The 18,775-nt window shown below is 44.1% G+C and overlaps 1 protein-coding gene across 3 annotated transcripts in view; it reads right to left on the minus strand.

Annotated features, from left to right (window-relative positions):
- The window catches only part of Lrrk1 (leucine rich repeat kinase 1), a 160,853-nt gene that overhangs the window by 96,765 nt on the left and 45,313 nt on the right, over window positions 1-18,775 (minus strand). For all 3 annotated transcript variants that reach the window (XM_045145172.1, XM_004658145.2, XM_045145171.1), the window contains exons 4-6: window positions 13,879-14,050; window positions 7,125-7,304; window positions 6,610-6,758 (exon numbers count right to left, since the gene is read on the minus strand). In XM_045145172.1, coding sequence (XP_045001107.1) covers window positions 6,610-6,758; window positions 7,125-7,304; window positions 13,879-14,050 — 501 coding nt within the window. The remainder of the gene's footprint in view (window positions 1-6,609; window positions 6,759-7,124; window positions 7,305-13,878; window positions 14,051-18,775) is intronic.

An 18,775-nucleotide genomic window follows, 5' to 3' on the forward strand; every position in this document is an offset into this window, starting at 1 on the left:
GACAGGATGATCAGGATTTTAATGCCAACCTAGGCTAGATAATGAGCTCAAGGGTAGCCTGGGCTACATAAGACTGTCTCAAAAAAAAAGTACCCACTAAACTTGATGTCATGGCACACACCTGAAGTCCTAATGCTCAGCATTCTGAGGTAGGAGGACTGCAAGTTCGAGGCCAGCCTGGGCTACATAGGTGAGACCCTATCTCACAGAAATCAACCCAAATAAAAGCCCCAAAGCATACTAGCCAGTGTGGGGAAGCAGAGCCCATCCAGAGAACTTGAGGGATAGGTACTTCAAGAGATGGCTACCATGAATGGTAGCAACATCAAGGGTGTTTCAAGCCACGATTGTTGTGGGCAAAACATTCTTTTAATGCCAACCCTTAGGAATTCAACATTCAGGAGTGAAGACAGCCGCTCAGTCCCCAGGGCACCTGGGAAGGCAGTGGGTTCACCTCTACCTCTTGGGCCAGCACTCCTGACTGCTCTTCCTTGGCAGCAAAGAGTGTGAGGTCACGTGGCAGGTATCACAGGGCACCCACATGCACCCACTCCAGGGTACTTGCCTTTGAAATTCACTTGAATCACAAAAATAACACCTGCTTTGGGGAAGTCCAAGGACTCCCAATGAGTCAGGCTGAGCCTCAATTTCATTTCCTTTTCTGATTGAGCCAGACAAGCTCAGGGGAGGAAAAGCAACTTGGTCTTTTCTTCTCATTGGTAAGGCACCATTCCATGCCACTTGCCAACCTTGGTACGTGTGGTAGGAGTCACCTTACAGGAGAGATCAAAGATGGCAGGCCACATCTGCTTAACCTTATGGCAATAAAATGAAAGCCACTGGCTCTCAACCTCTGGAGCACATTAGAACCACCTGGGGAAGTTTCAAAATTTCCAGACAGAGGGAGCCACTGAGCATGGGGAATGTTAAAACTCCCAAGTATTCCAGTGTACAGGAAAGGTGAGATCAACTGTTCTACATGAGACCTAGGAGGCCTGCTTCAGGAACTGAGAGTGAGGGAGAAGCTCTGCCTGCAGGAGACGCAAGCTGTGGTCTGGGTAGCCGCACTGCCCAGTATCTGGTGTCTATGGACAAGGAGTACAACATCTTTTTTTTTTTGAAGTAGGGTCTCCCTCTAGCCGAGGCTGACCTGGAATTCACTATGAATTCTCAGAGTGGCCTCTAACTCATGGCAATCCTTCTAACACTGCCCCCGAGTGCTGGGATTAAAGGTGTGTGCCACCTCGCCCAGCCTGCATAATGTCTTTTTACCTCGATTTCCCCCTGCCAAGCAGTGCCATGGGAATCAATATGATAAGAAAAGGCAAATACCACAGAAATGCCAGGTTACATAACCATGATTTCCTTCCACAACATGAGCCTGATAACTGTTTACTGAGCAGTCACTGTCGGCCAGGCCCTGTGCTAAGTACTCAGCTGCCCGACAGGGAAGTGTTATAACTCTCCTTGTTTTACAGTGGACATCTCAGGCACAGGAAGGTAAAGTAGAATACTAGTGTTCTTTAGAAACAAGGAAACTAGTCAAAGCAGAGAAATGGCAAGCAGAAAAAGGCAATCAGAGGACTGGAGAGATGGCTCAGTGCTCAAGGTACTTGCCTGTGAAGCCAAAGGACCCAGGTTTGGTTCCCCAGGACCCACATAAACTAGATGCACAAGGGGTGCATGCATCTGGAATTTGTTTGCAGTGGTTAGAGGCCCTGGTGTGCTCATCCTCTCTATCTTCCTCTCTTTTTCAAATAAACAGATAAATAAAATGTTAAAAGAGGCAATCACAATAAACACAGTATTCAGGTCTCATACAAGTACAAAGTGGTAATGCTTCTGAAAACTAAATGCTGTTAATAGAAGACAATGAAAAAACTGAAAATAAGTCTCAGCAAACATATCCAAGGTGGACACAAAAAGGGAGAGGGCAATGTGGCCATGAGAGGAATCGATAGACTCAGTTTTGGGGACAGAGACATCAATAGGACTCATGTGGTTATTGATATAATGACAATGAGTATCAGTGGACCACAAAGTCATAAGCACAGATGAGACGCAACTTGTAGAAACACAAGAAGAATGAGAAAGCCATATGAAAACCTACTTCTTTGTTAGATGAATAAAACTGAAACCTAAGCCATGGGTTCTAGCTATAGAAAATCCTATTGTCAGGGGTAAGAAACCTCTAAGTGAGTTGTTGTTCAAAGAGGCCTAGGAAGCCCCCGAAATGATACAGGCTATAGCCAATGCCCTTGGTTCCCCACCAGAACTAGAATATAAGACTCTGTTGCTGAAGATACCACATCTGTTGGTTTCTAGACAATGAGAAGTCAAGCTGGAAGCCTCGTCCCTGACAGTTAGCTGTCATAGTTCTGGAGAGTGCTATGCGGGCTGCGGGGAGAGAAAACCATCAGTAGCTTTAGCCAGCAGTGGACCCTCCTGCCCATGGGATCTGCACATGGATTCAGCTCACCAAATCAAAATTACTTCTAAAATATCATGTCTGCACTGAACAGGCATAGACTTTCCTTTTTGTATTAGTACCTAAACACTACAGTATGATAGCATAGTACCTAGCATCTGCATTGTAATAGGTATGATAAGCCACACAGGGATGATCTAAAGTATACTGAAGGGTGTGTGTGTGTGTGTGTGTGTGTGTGTGTGTGTATTGTATGTGTGGGTTTTGGTATTGTGGGGGTTCTGGAACTCATCGCCAAGGATGCAGAGAGATGACAGCATCCGAAAAGCAGGTAATGGTTACCAAGTACTTGCATGGTCCAGGCCTTGCTACTAGAATGTTAGGAATGTTTCCACATTGTCAAGCATCTGGCTAAGAGAGGTACTTTGCTGTCTTTTCCTTTTCATACGAAAAAAACAAACTCACAGAGAAGGTAGTGGAAGAAGGTGGTGCAGGGAAGCCTGGAGCCCATCGTAGACCTGGCTAGAATCTCACCACCAACCATAACATTCTCAGAAAGGGACATATGCAGAGGAGTTTGATAAAGAGATGAGCTCAAAATAGTCAAATAAGCAAAGAAATCATAAACATAAATAAAATTGATCAAGTTTCTTAATAGGACCACTAAATTACAGTCATTGGCTGTCCTGGTTACATTTCAAAAGTAAGATTGTTCAACACCATAAAAGGAGAGAACTAGAGCTACAGAGACAGCAGAAGCAAGTTTTTTTTTTTTTAATTTTTTTAAATTTTATTAATTTGAGAGCGATAGACACAGAGAGAAAGACAGGTAGAGGGAGAGAGAGAGAATGGGCGCGCCAGGGCTTCCAGCCTCTGCAAACGAACTCCAGACGCGTGTGCCCCCTTGTGCATCTGGCTAACGTGGGACCTGGGGAACCGAGCCTCGAACCGGGGTCCTTAGGCTTCACAGGCAAGCGCTTAACCGCTAAGCCATCTCTCCAGCCCCAGAAGCAAGTTTTGAAAAACCATAAGTACATGAAAATTTCCAAAGTCTAAAGGACATGGATGATAGTCCACCAAAATTTAATTTTCTTAATTGGATACAAGCAAACTGGGCAATGATTTCAAAAGAGTAAAGAGACATAAAACTTGTTTTGTCTAATTACCATAAGCCTAAACAATTCCTCTGAAAGCTCCAGATCATAAGATAGAAAATTCCCAAAATCATTGGGAAGTAAGCACAGTCTTGAGCAAACCTCAGTAAAACAATAAAAACAAAAAATTACAGATCAATTTATCTATAAATATAGAAGAAGTATAAATGCAATGTCAGTATCTCAAATTTGGCAGTAGAAAACAAATCAATTAGTATTTATACAGGAATTCAAGCTTGGGTCAACAATTATCATTATAAAATCAATAAATCTAAAGTAGAAAGGATAGCTGCAAAAAAGAGATTTGACAAAATTCAGCAACCTTTTAAATAAATCACTAAGCAAAAACCCATACATGGAAACTACCTAAATATACCAAGTGTCTATTTACCAAAAGCCTACGGCAAGGGCTAATAAATTGCTGACATCAAGACCTTTAAAATCAGGAACAAGATAGATGTGCCTGCTATCGTTATGAGTATTTGACTTTTAAGTGTTTTAGTGTTACATAGTAAGGAGACAAACTTCTTTTGAATTTTCAGATAACTTGATCAGCCACAAAGAACTCTGCTAAAATTCAACAGAATTTGGGCTACTTATATAAAAGCAGAGTAAATGTCCTTTTTATGCAACTCAAAGTAAAGGATAAGATAAACATATGTAATTAGATCTTCTTTGTTTTTCTCTGTGTGGTATATGTGTGTGTGTGCATGCAGGATGTGTGTGTGTGTGCGTGCATGTGTGCGTGCGTGCGCGCATGTGGAGGCCAGAGGACATCCTCAGTGTCATCCTTCAGGAATGCCATCCGCTTCCTTTAGACACAGGGTCTACCATTTGCCTGGAGCTTGCCAATTAGGTTGGACTGGCAGGCCAGTGAGCTCCGGGGATCCTCCCGTCTCCACCTTCTCAGTGGTGGATTACAGGCACATGATGCCAAATCCAGTTTTAATCCCCAAATACACAAAAGAACTTCCAAAGTGAGAAAGAAAGAATAAGTAATTCTTTAGGAAAAAAATCAAACATTAATGGGTAGAAATCAGGGATGCAAATAGCCTATGAACATATAAGCCTCAGTAATACTGATAAAAACATGGAAGTTAAAGATTTGGTAAATATTTTCATCCAACAGGCTGGTGAAAATGAAAAGGCTCTAGGTTATTTAATGCTGGCCGAGGTGTGGACAGAGATGTTCAGATATTTCTGATGGACAGGTAAGCAGCATATCTGGAGTAGGCAATGATTCCAAAGCTGTGAGGAACTCCGCTCTACATTCACAAATATCCTCTAGCAAATTAGGCTGGAGAACAAGAGGCAAAACCCAGGTGCACACCCGTAAGAGGAAGGCTGAGTCAACTAAGCCACCTCGAGGGTAGATCAAAGGAGGAGCTTAAATGAATGAGTCAAAGCTACCTTGACTGATCTAGAGGGAATACTACATCACGACATCTTAAAAGAAAGCGTAGGGCTGGGGAGATGACTCTGTGGATAAAGTGCTTGCTGCACAAGCTCAAGAGATACCTGAGCCTGGATCCCCAGCACTCACATAAAAGCCAGGCATGGTGGTGCACACCTGTAATCTCAGCTCAGGGGAGGTAGAGACAAGAGGATGTCTGGGACTTACTGGCTACTTTGTCTAGCCAAATTGGTAAGTTTCAAGTTCACAGAGATCCTGTCCCATAAAAATAAGATGGAAGGGGGCTGGAGAGATGGCTTAGCGGTTTAGCGCTTGCCTGTGAAGCCTAAGGACCCCGGTTCGAGGCTCAGTTCCCCAGGTCCCACGTTAGCCAGATGCACAAGGGGGCGCACGCGTCTGGAGTTCGCTTGCAGAGGCTGGAAGCCCTGGCGCGCCCATTCTCTCTCTCTCCCTCTATCTGTCTTTCTCTCTGTCTGTCACTCTCAAATAAATAAATAAAAAATTAAAAAAAAAATAAGATGGAAGGGGTGGGAGAGATGGCTTAGCAGTTAAGGTGCTTGCCTGCAAAGCCTAAGGACCCAGATTCGATTCCCCAGGACCCACGTGAGCCAGATGCACAAGGTGACACATGCGTCTGGAGTTTGTATGCAGGGGATGGAGGCCCTGGCGTGCCCACCCTCTCTACCTGCCTCTTTCTCTCTCTCTCTCTCTCTCTCTCAAATAAATAAATAAGTAAGTAAAATATTTATAAAAATAAGGTGAAAGAAGTGATAGAGGAAGAGACCCTATGTTGACCTTTGGCCTTTACATGCACACATGTGCACCTGTGCATGCACATGTGTGTGCATATGCACACACACACTTCACACATATGCAAACAAATAAAAGAATGCATGCTGGGTGTGGTGATGCATGCCTTTAATCCCAGCACTCAGGAGACGGAGGTAGGAGGATCACCATGAGTTCGAGGCCAGCTTGGGCTACAGAGTGTGTTCCAGGTCATCCTGAACTGCAATGAGACCTGGCCTAAAAAAAAAACAAAAAACAGAACAGAACAGAACAGAACAAAAGAATGCAAATGATGGGGTAATACTATTTTTGATACTAAAATAAAAAAATGAATTACAACCACACCCTGTCTTCTTTTGGTGGTGGAGGGGGGGGGGCAGAGTCTCATGTAGCCTAGGCTGGCCTTGAACTCACCGTGTAATTAGGAATAACCCTGCACATCTGACCTTCCTGGCTCCACCGCCCAGTTGCTATATTATAGGCATGTAGCACCACATAGGCTGGTTGGTTTGTCAGTGTTGTTGTAGCTTTGCATATGCACATGTGCAGAGACAGCCTGACCAGGATGGTAAATTACTTAGTTCAAAGGGGGCAGACTCATCATTCTTTATCATATATCCCCAGAGTTTACACTTGTTACCACAGGCTTATGCAACTTGCATAATTCAAAGTCTCGCTACATTTTAAGAAAAAACTTAAAAGAAATTGTTAAAAACTTGTGGCTCACTTAATCAATTTTGGGAGAATGCCAAAGAAAAGCTTGAGAAGGTAGTTAGCTGAAACCCAGATTACAGATCCCGCCCCGACAAGCAGCAATGACTCACTGTTTTCCCAGGACAGCTGCTGGGCAGGGGGCTGGCCTCGATGAAGTACTTCCTGAGGAGATGTTTGCTGGGGTCAGGACTGTCCAGCAGGATGTAGGAGCAGAAGAAGGCCCCATGACGAAGCAGGAATATGGCGATGTCTTCATTCCCTAGTGGGACCAACCACACAATGCGGAATTGGGATGCAATCCAAATGACCAACTCCATATTGAATGGCCAACATTGCGCAGGAGCTTGAGTTCTGAGAATAGCTCCCCTTGACACATCAAGTATTTGGCAGTGAGAGGAATTTTCTAGGGGGCTCTGCTCTTTGGAGTCCTTCACAGGAAGGACCGATTGGCCACAGTTGGGCTGTCTGCTGCCCAGTGAGGGAGCGGCTGCTTTGAGAAAGAAGTTGTAAACAGGGAATTGCAAAAATCTCCCCCACAGGTTGCTGGAGAGTGAGGGGTGGGACTGAAGCCAGAGACCCCCATCTGGAAAGCTCGCAGGACAGAGCTGACTCCCATGGGACCTACCTGACTTGATAGCCGCATAGAGGGGCAAGCGCACAATGACGGGGAACTCGTTCTTCCTGACAGCACAGCACTCTGGATCAGCCCCGTGTGTCAACACCAGCAGCTTCGCGACCCCCAGGTGCCCTCGCTGGCAAGCCAGGGCCAGCATCCAGTTCAGTAGTCGCTGTGGGCTACAGCCACCTGGCAGAGGGTGACAGGACAAAGGGAGGGTGTCAAAGAAGGATGCCAGTTGGACAACTGCTGGTGGCCCCTGTGGCCATTAACCAAATCAAGATGTTCTTTTTTCCAGCTGAAACTCACCTCTGCTGAGTGGAGAGGGTTTTCTGGACTTGTTCCTCTGAACTGCATTTTATTAACCCATCTGCTTGTCAAAGAAAGGGCCAACAAGGCCAGATTCATAAGGGCATGCACTGTGTGATTTTTGACAGATTACAAAATTGTATATGGAATTTACACAGTTTCCATATACTGTGTAATATATGTAGAAATGAAGATCAGGAAGAACTTCCCCAGTTATTGAAGGACTTTCTCTGTAGTGGGATTCTGCACATTCCCTGGTCTTCTTCCTTCTCTTCACCCCAACTTTAGCCCTGGAGTGGCATTACACACCAGAGCAGATCATTGGAAACAGGCAGCTTAGAATTCAACTATGTTAGCTATGTCATTTTGGACTCTTGGTTTTAATTTGCACGTGTGTGTGTGTGTGTGTGTGTGTGTGTGTGTGTGTGCACCATGGTGCACATATGGAGGTTAAAGGAATAACTTGGGGATGTTTGTCATAGTGGTGGTTTGAGTCAAGTGTCCTCCATAAACTTGGTTGTTCTGAATGCTAGGATCCCAGTTGATGGAGGCTTGGGAAATAATGCCTCCTGGAGGGTGTGTATTGTTGGGGCTGGGTTTATGGGTGTTATAGCCAGTTTCTCCCCTACCAGTGTTTGGAACACTTTCCTGTTGCTATTGTCCACCTTATGTTGGTCAGGGGGTGATGTCCACCCTCTGCTCATGCCGTTGTTTTCCCCTGCCATCGTGGTGCTTTCCCTTGAGGCTTTAAGCCAAAATAAACCTCTTTTTCCCACAAGATGCTCTTGGTTGGGTGATTTCTACCAGCAATGCAAACCTGACTGCAACACTAAAGTGGTACCGAGGAGTGGGGTTGCTGCTAGACACCTGACTGTGTGGCTTTGGCCTTTTGGAGCTGATTTTCAAGAGGAATGTGGGAGGATTTGAAACTTTGGCCTAAGAGATGCTTGCAGTGCTGTAAGTACAGCTTGATGGAATATTCTGGTCAGAGTTGAAAGACCTGAATGCAGTAAGAACTATGGACTGAGGTTTGGCTTATAATGTTGAGAAACAGCTTGGCTTGGACTGGGCTAGAGGCAAGTTGTGAGGAAAGCTTGCTGTTATGCCCATGTCTTAAGAAGTTGTGCAGGGTTGCTTTGCATAGAAATGAACTGGTGTAAACAGAGGGATATGGCACAGAAAGAAAAATCTGGATGAACTGCTGCCCATTCAGCTGCAATTGAGAGATTACAAGCTTTGCAATTGGGTTAGCTGACCTGCACTGGGGCAACAGGAAGACTGTAGGTTCTTTTAGAGGAGCCTGAGTGCTCAAGGAGTGTCCTGTTCTTCAAAATCTGCTTTATTCCCCCACGTTAACAAATTGGCACCCTACCTGGTATTGTGGCATATAAGAAATGCAGGAAAGAGAGGGTCATTGAGTTTGCAACACAGTCTTGTGTTTTCGAAATGGCCATGGGAAATGTGAAGCAGGTTTGCTGGATGTCTGCATGGAGACCCCATGGGGCCATGAGGATGAACCATGGATTGCAGTGGAGATGCTGAGACCACGAGATGGCTGCTAAGGAAAGCTGCCGGCCCCGATGAAATTTTCCAGGACTGGGAGTATCCAGCCAAAGGGGTGGCATTGGAATGCCACAGACATATTGCTGGTTAGAATTATCAAACCTGGAGATTTGTCACTGGCTAGAGTTGTTGGACTTGAAGCTACAGAGTTTGATGTTTGCCCTGATTATTTTAAATCTTGTATTGGTTGAATGTTTCTTTGCTATGCCCAATGCCATATTTTGAAGTGTAAATGTTTATTCTGTGCCATTACATGTTTTTTTTTTTTTTTTGGTATTATGGTTCAGTTAAAAGACCTTGGATTATAGGGATGTATGAACATCATTGGGACTAATAAAAAATATGGGGACATTTAAAGTTGGACTGAATGCATTGCATTTACGTCATGAATGGTTATCAGTTTATGGGGGTGAGGGGTAGAATGAGGTGGTTTGATTCAAGTGTTCACCCATAAATGTAGGTGTTCTGAATGCTAGATTTCCAGTTGATAGAAATTTGGGGATTAACGCCTCCTGGAGGCAGTGTATTGTTGGGGGTGGGCTTATGGGTGTTATAGCCAATTTCCCCTTGCCAGTGTTTGGCAGACTCTATTGTCTACCTTATATTGGCTAGGGGGTGATGTCCACCCTCTGCTCATGCCATCATTTCCCTCTGCCATCATGGAGCTTCCCCTTAAGCCTGTAAACCAAAATAAACCTCTTTTTCCCACAAGCTGCTCTTGGTTGGGCGATTTCTACCAGCAATGTGAACCTGATTGCAACAGTCATCTCCTTCCACCTTGCTATGAGACCAGAGTCTCTCTGTTTGCCTCTGGGAAGGCCAGAATAGCTAGGCCATGATGCCACCTCTTAGTTCCATAAGTGCTTTGGGATTAAAGACATGTGTACTGCATTTGTGTCCATCTCTCCATGGGTGCCAGAGATCTGAATTCAAGTGAGTATGCTTGCAGAGCAAGGACCTTTAACCACTAAGCCATCTCCCCAGCCCTTGGACAAATTTCTTAACCTCTTTCAGCCTTAGTTTGTCCACCAGTAAAATAAGTATAATACCCATTCTCCAAGTTCAATGTGAGGATTATATAACATAGTGTGTGTCCATATATGGATCATTGAGTACTAATTTATTATGTGATGTCATCATGCTACTAGGGTACTAACATTATTTGCACTTCCATGTTCTCTATAATGTACAAATATATTACTTTAATAAATAATATTTTCTAAAATAAATATTTGAAAAAAGAAGTAGCTCTAACTTTGTAGCCTAAAAGAATTAGAATGCCTCCCTAAAAGAACCATTTCCTTAATTCTAGGGCAAAATGACACTTGGCATATTGAATGAATGGGGACAGCGTGGGCTGAAGTGTTACAGCTTCTTCAAGGTCAAAACAGAGAGCTATCTTCTGGAAGTAGTTGCCATGGAAAAATGACCTCATCTGAAACTTCCTCACTGTATCATGTCATTGTCTCATTTTCAGAGGTACAAAGTGCCTGGGGACCAAAATGCCCCCAGGCATGGACAGGGTGACTTTCCCTTCTGGAAGAGGACACTGACCAGGAAATAGGGATGAAATCAGGATGGAGGGACTAGAATTCACAATATGAGGTGTTTGGCATAGTGCCTGCTGGAGCCCGTGCTAAGTAAATGTCCCTCCTCCCTCTGCTGCCAACCAGAGTTGGTGGTTCTGAGGCAAAGTAACAAAACAAGCAAGGACACCTTGGTAAGAGGAACATAGTAACTTCTGTAGCGATGGACATGTGCCAGTGTCAGAAGACAAGACTGCGATTTTGAGGCGGGGGACCCAAAAGTTCAGAGAGGCTGCAACATGCTAAGGGCCCCACAGTAAAAGCAAAGTGAAGGCTTAAATCCTGACTTGACTAAAACTGAAGGGTGCTCTCTTACCTCACAATCCCCTAACAGATCTTACTTAAGGCTTAAATTCAGTACTCTGAGAAAGCCCCATTTGAGTCTCTACCCTTCTTCCTCCATCACTAGAGAGAGCAGGGATTCCATCATAACTCACTTCAAAGTACCCTCTCTCTCCTGTCAGCCTCTCCCAGCTCCTCTTCCACACTCTCTTTGTTCTCTAGCTGCCTCTCGGCCAGCTGGCCTTACTTTACTCTGACCATGGTGCATTCCCTTCTAGCCTGGGAATTCCCAGAGGGTACACACCTCTTTGCCCATTATTGCCTTTTCTGTGGGTCCCTTGACAATATTTTGCAATCCTCCCATTAGCAGTAATTTCCTGGACATAGCCTGAAAATAGGACCCAGGATCAGCTGAAAAGCATGCTGAGGTCCAGCCCACCTTCTGACTTATAAAACCCACCCAAGCTCTTCCAAGGTCTGCCTGGTAAACTCCTATTCACCCTGCAAAGCCCCAGTTGGATGTCAGCCTCCCTGTGAGGACCCTGTCCTGCATCCAGACAAGTCCATTCCCTGGTGTGTGTGCTTCCAGGCCTCTGTGTCAGTAACTTCAATCTCAGTACAATTAATTATGTGCAGTGTTACTTCTTTGGCCCTCAATTACCCCTTGGCCAGTAGCTACTATTATTAAGGGCTGGTACCACCTTTTGAAAAATTCTCCATGCCTCTCAAGTTCTGATGGTGCTCAGTACTTGGCAAATGTTCAATAAATGTTAGCAGGGTAGTTAGTTGCTGAGCCACCTGGTTCAGACTTTTTGGGGCTAAAACAGAATCAGTCCTGGGAGATCCATGCACAGGGTTAACCTTTGGTTCTTCAGGGTGCCCAGGCCCCTGCCTGTCCTCCTGTGTCTTGCTTCATCCAGTCTTTTTCTTATAGACCCTAAAACTGCTGGTTTCTGTCTGTAAAGTCATTTCCTCTCTGAGAGGGGTGGGGTGCCATCTGGGAAGCAACAATGAGCACAGATCTACCTCATAGCACATAGCTAGACACCTCACAACAGGGCTGCTGCATGATGTGGGAGGCATGACTCAAAATGAAAAAAAAAATGGAGCCCTTAGTTTGAAAATCGCAAAACATTTTAAGATATCAACTACAAAATATTAACCTCGGTGTGGAGCCTGATATCAAACAAAAGCCCAGGGCTGGAGAGATGGCTTAGTGGTTAAGCGCTTGCCTGTGAAGCCTAAGGACCCCGGTTCAAGGCTCGATTCCCCAGGACCCACATCAGCCAGATACACAAGGGGCACACACAAGCCCTGGTGCGCCCATTCTCTCTCTCTCTCCCTCTCTCTCTTTGCTTCTTTCTCTCTCTGTCTGTTGCTCTGAAATAAATAAATAGACAAAATTTTTTTTTAAAGCCCAGCTCCTAAAGACTATGATAAGGGTCTGTCCCACTGGATAATTATAACAATGTTGCCTGGCCTTGTCCCTTATTGCTGAGCCAAGGCCACCTGGGAAGTCTCAAGAGACACAGGCTCCTTTAGTTCACCAGTAACAAAATTACAAATGCAGTACAGAGTGTTGTAATATAATAAGATGTTATGAAGCCACCAAACAAGAGCTGCTAAGACATGAAAAGACATAAAGAAACATTAAATGTGATTGCTAAAAAGGGGGGGAGGCTGGAGAGATGGCTTAGCAGTTAAGGTACATGCTTGGGAAGCCTAAGAACCCAGGTTTGATTCTCCAGGTCACACGAAAGGCAGATGCACATGGTGGCACATGCATCTGGAGTTCGTCTGCAGTGGCTAGAGGCCCTGGCATGCCCATTCTCACTCTCTAGCTCTCTCCCTTTCTCTGTCTCAAATAAATAAATAAGATTTTTTAAGAATGTGTATTGCTAGTGAGAGAAACCAATCTAGAATGGCTATTCAGGATATGATTTCACCTATATTATAGTCTAGAAAGGGTAAAACTATGCTGATAGGAAAACGATCAGTGGTTGTTAATGGCTGAAGGTGATTATATCATGACGAAAGGGAATTTTTGTGGGGGTGGTGGCATATGTGCATGTATGCATGCATGCTCATGTGAGTACTCATGTGTGAGGAATGCATGTGTGCCTGTGTGTGTACACATCTATGTGTGGGTGTGTAGGCAAGCGGAGGCCAGAGGAAAGTTCAGGTGTTGTCCTCAGGAACACCTTGCAACTCCTTTTGAGACACAGTCTGTCATTGGCTCAGAGCTCACCTACTATACTAGACTAGTTAGCAAGCTCCAGGGGTCCACATGTCTCTGCGTCCCCAGCACTGGGGTTATGGGCATGCACTGCCAGGGCGGGCATTTTACACAGGTGCTGCGGATGGAACTCAGGTCTGTATGCTTGAGCTGAGCAATGTCTCCAGACCTTAACAGGATTTTCATGACAGTAAGACAATAATGGTGGATACAGGATACATGTCATTCTACACTTGTTAAAACCCATAGAACATAGAATGCAAAGGACACCACCATGTGAATTATGGACTTCAATAACAATATTTTAAAAATTATTTTAAGACAGGGTATTATGTAGCCTAGGCTGCCTTTGAACTTGGATATTTCCCTGCCTCTGCCTGTCAGGTGCTAGGATTACAGGCATTCACCAGGACTCGTGGCTTAGTAATAACATATTAATGTCATTTACAAGCGTCTCAAACTAACACAAAATCTAAATCATAAGGGAAACCGTAGGGGAAGTTATGCTTTTCCGTCAAGTTTCTGTCATCTTAAAACAGCTCTAAATTATCAAATAGTCCATCATTTCAAAAGCAAGCTCCACCAGTCTCTGTTCTTCATCAATGAGCACGTCCCCGGGGGAGCTAAGGGGCGTGGGGGTGCCGAGCTACTGTGAGCTTGGCAGGCAGTTCTCACCTTGGAGCGTTCGCTGACTGCCCCAGGCTTCCTGAGCTCACTGTGGGGGGAGGATTGAAGAACAAAGATGAGGGGCCCTGAAATGCAGTAGAGAGCTAACGCGCTGGTTTACCTGCCAAGGATTCAAGCAATTCTTGTACAACGTCAGTGTGCCCAAACTGAGCTGCCACCACGGCTGGGTTGTCATCCGTGGGCTCTGTGGGCAGCTCCACGTGTTTCTCTGTGAGTAGGTACCGGACAGTCTCCAGATCCCCGTGGGCTGCCGCGATGCTCAAGAGTTGACCCTGGTCAAAACAGGGAGAGGTTCAGTTGCCAACTTGAAACACCTCACCAAGACTGCAGTGCAGTTGCTCAGGACGGCAACATCTCTCATGTGCTGCTTGAAACTTGGCTAGGTGAAAGGTGGAAAATGGAAATCCACATGCACTTCACACACTTAGTCTCTACACAGACAACTAGCTCATTAGTTTTATATTTGTTACCTGTAGGAACAATGATTTTATTCATGAATTTATTTATTATTTATTTTTCAGTTTACAGAGAGCGAGTGAGAGAGGCAGAGAAAGATAATCAGAGAATTGGCACTCTGGGGCCTCAGCCACTGCAATCAAACTCCAGATGCTTGTGCCACCTAGTGGGCAAGTGCAACCTTGCGCTTGCCTCACCTTTTTGCATCTGGCTAGTGTGGGATCTAGAGAGTAGAACATGGGTCCTTAGGCTTGGCAGGAAAGTGCCTTAACTGCTAAGCCATCTCTCCAGCCCAGGAACAATGATGTTTTAATATACATAGAAATGTTTTTCATGTTACTATATGGTATAAACATGCATGTTGAAAATATGTCAGAAAAGGCATTGAGCCAGGTGTGGTGGCACACACCTTTAATCCCAGCACTTGGGAGGTGGAGGGCAGCAGGATTGCTGTGAGGTTGAGACCAGCTTGAGACTACATAGCTGAGTCCAGGTTAGCTTTGGCTAGAGCTAGACCCTTCTTTAAAAAACAAAACAAAAATACAGACATTGAATCCATCAAGTCCATCAAATACCACAGCTTTGCTACATAGCACACTGGAGGGTGTTGAGAGGACAAGGAAAAACTGTGGGTCACTGCCACTGCCCACATCACAGACAGTGGCACCACATAATCCTAGTATAGGAAGAGGGTAAAATTCAAATCCAGTATGACCTCACTGAATGCGTATGGTTTTCACCCCATCCCAACATGTAAAAGTCAAGCCAGATCACTGTAAATTGAAGACTGTATTCAGATTCAATAACATCAGATCGGCACTTCCTCTGTTTCTGTTTACTTCTTTAATTGACTTGGAAAATGTGACTGTTTGCAGGACAGCACCACTTTCACTATCTGCTTCATGAGGGTGGGGACTGTTTGATCACACCTAGTCTAGAGCAAGAGTTCAATTTCCACCTGATAATTCATGAATCTGAGAAATGGGGAAGGCAAGATCTGGGAGGACCATCTTATGAGTTATTCATAAATGGAAAGCTCAAGGGACTGCAACAATCAGGATTCAGGGACAAAGATGTTCCAGGAAGCTAAGGCAGGCTTCTTGACTTGGTAGTCCAGCAGACAGAAGAGGAAAATGCTAGGTTGGATACTGGGCCTCTGCCAGAGTTCCTGCCTCATTTCAGCTACTCTGGCATGAGAAGCTCTGTGAGGCGGGCAGTGTATTAACACATGGACAAGGTTCATAAATGTTTCATCACTTTCCCAAGTTTACCCAGCCCATAGGTGACTGCCGCAGACTAATCCAAAACTGGTCCTGACTTTCATGAGCTTCCTTGGTCCACACAAAGGACACTCACAGCAATGCTGGATTGGCAAGCAAGTGTGAGATTGTACCACTGAAGCTGTAGGCCTTTCTGGAACATGGCTGTTTCCAGTGAACTTGAACATCAACATTGTCATGAAGACAAGTTGGATAAGGCAGGGGTACAACTTTCCACGTTCATGCAAGAGACAGGGCTGAATACAAAGGACAACAGGGCAATTTCTGGCCTCTATGAATTTACAGTTAAGTTTAATATAGGGTTATGCATAAAATAATGACCAGTGTCGTTGTAATCATGTTAGAGCAAGATGGGCAGGAAGTAAGGGAATGGAGGGGCTAGAGAGTTGGTTTAGAGGTTATTGCATTTGCCTGCAAAGCCAAAGGACCCATGTTTGATTCCCTAGGGCCCACACAGGCCAGATGCACAAGATGCAGTGGCTGGAGGCCTTGGGGAGCCCATTCTCTCTCTCTCTCTCTGCCTTTTTCTCTTTTTTTTAAATAAATAAAATGTTTTTTTTTTTTTTTTTGTAAAAAGAAGAGAATAAATATTAGCAAGTTCTGGCCATATGCGCATGTCACATTATGTACTTTATTTAATGGCCATCTTTAGTCAGCAGAACATCCATACAAGGAATACCTGTATTTCCATTTCAGGGATACGAACATAAAGCTTGCCCACAGTGGTGGGGTTTATGATCAGTAGAGTGACCCCAGATTTGAACTGGGGTCTTTGTAGCTCCAAAGCCTGTGTTCTCCTCATTCCATCCAAGGTCTCCTGGAAAGTATGGGGCCTGGAGAAAGCTCTGGGTTCTGTAAGTGGTGTGAGTTGACTGGTGGATATTATGTCTAGCAAGTCATGGCCATGTAGGGGACTCAACTTACTTGATTCCATATGACCAGAAGGGAAAACCTCACTTACTCGTCTGCTCAGGGTGAGGCCTGGGAGCTGGTCATTCCTGGAAAGAACTTGCATTACGGAGAAAAGCCACAGCGATTGATTAAGTGACTCACATGACTTAGAGCTGTCTAGACTCTAGTCCAGCACAAGCTTAAAAGCCTTATCTTCACAAGGTAGTGGGTGATGTAACAGAGCCAGCCCATGGCCACAAGGGACACATGAGGAAGAAAGGGACAGGGCTGTCTCTCTGGCTGGAGACAAGCTAAGGCTCTCTAGTATGTATTTATTTAGCTTCAGAATGAAACAAAAGGTAGGCTTCCTTCAATGCCTTCACCTCCAACACCCCTCTATAAAGGAGTTTGCATACAGCCTTCCAGAGCACATTCATTGGTGCACACCCACAGGAAATATAGATATCAAATATTTTATTTTACCTAATTATTTATAAAGTTTTATGAGTATATTATAGATTTACAGGAAAAAAATTAAGTGTTCAGTTTCACGAACCTCCAATAGATCCCACCATGAGCTTGGCCCCAGACCCATGGACTTAAATCAGAAGCCCTTTGTTATGATTTGGATATAGAATGTCCCCAGAGCCTCATGTGTTGGGGGCTTGGTCTCCAGCTGATGAAATCTTCAGAGGTGTCTGCATCATACAGGGGTAAGGGATCTGTGGAGGTTTGATTCAGATGTTCCCCATAAACTTATGTGTTATGACTACTAGGTCCCCAGCTGGTGGCAATTTAAGAACTGGAGCCCCCTGGAATTGATGTATTGTTGGGGGAGGGCTTATGGGTATTGTAGCCCGCTTCCCCTTGACATTGTTTGACACACTCTCCTGCTGCTGCTGTCCACTTGATGTTGGCCAGGAGGTGATGTCCACCCTCTGCTCATGCCATCATTTCCCCCTGCAATCCTGGAGCTTCCCCTTGAGTCTGTAAGCCGAATAAACCCATTCCTCCAACAAGCTGCTCCTGGTCAGGTGTTTATTTTTGCCAGTATCATAAAGTTGACTGCAACTGGATCTAATGCCACCAATGGATTCATTTACTGATGAATTCATAGCTTAAGGGACTAAGAGGTGAGGAATAGTAGAGAAGATAAGTCACTAGAGGGCCTGCTCTTGAAGGGTGTATCTTATGTCTTTGTTTTCTCTCCCTCTCTTTCTCAGGTAAGTTTGGCTTTACCATGCTTCCTCTGCATGATGTCCTGCCTCAACATGGACCGACAAGCAATGAAGAAGCTGACAGTAGACTGAAATTTTAGATTGCCATTAAAACTTTCTCTTTGGCCCATGGATTATTTAAAAGCATGTGGTTAGCTTCCAAGTGCTTGGAGATTTTCTCTTTGCTATTGATTTCCAGTATAATTTCACTGAAGTGAAAGAACACATCCTATATTATGTCACTCATTTTAAGTTTGTTAATATGATATGGTTTGTCTTGCTAGATGTTCTGTGGACATTTGAAAGCAATGTGCCAGCTGCTACTCTTGGATGGAGTGTTTTTATAAATGTCGGTTAGAGCCTATTGGTTGATGATGTTGAGGTCTTTTATAACCTCAGTGATTTCTGTTTTATTTGTCCTATCAATTATTGAGAGGGTGCCAAAGTCTCCCATGATTAATGTGGATTTATCTGCTTCTTTCACTTATATCAGCTTCCATTTCACAAATTTGGTGGCTCTAGAATTTGGTGCATGTACATTTAAAATTGCTGTCTCCATGGGGACCAAGTCCCTTATCACAGTTTAATAACCCTCCCTATTTATGGCAATTTTCTTCATTTTGAAGTTTTCTTTATCTGCCATTAATATTCCACTCCTGTTTCTTTTGGTTAATGTTTGCATGCCATATGTCTTTCCATCCATTTACTTTCAATCTATATATCATATTTAAAGTAAATTTTTCATGGATAGTATCTAGTTGCTTATATACTTTCTGTCAAATTCTGCCATTAAGCCCATGCCTTTAGACCAAATATATTGACTGTAATTATTTTGATGTGAAGGCTTAAGTCTGTCATGTGATTTTGTTTATTTTCTTTGTGCTTTCCCTCTATTTCATTTCTCTGGGTTTTTTTTTTTTTTGTGTATGTGTGGTTCATTTAAATAGTCTTTTGAATAGTCTTTTAAATAGTCTTTATTTTGACTGGCCTATAGTTGGTTTTGTTTTTGAGTACATAGCTTTGTATAGTTGTGGTTGCACTAAGAATTATATTATAGATATGTAACTTATCAAAACCTACTATTTTCAGCATTTGATCAATTTGAGTGAAGTATTAAAATCTCTTTGCATGACTTTACTCTCCTCATTTTATA

Source organism: Jaculus jaculus, chromosome 3, assembly GCF_020740685.1.
Source record: "Jaculus jaculus isolate mJacJac1 chromosome 3, mJacJac1.mat.Y.cur, whole genome shotgun sequence".
In the NCBI taxonomy this organism is placed as follows: Eukaryota; Metazoa; Chordata; class Mammalia; order Rodentia; family Dipodidae; genus Jaculus; species Jaculus jaculus.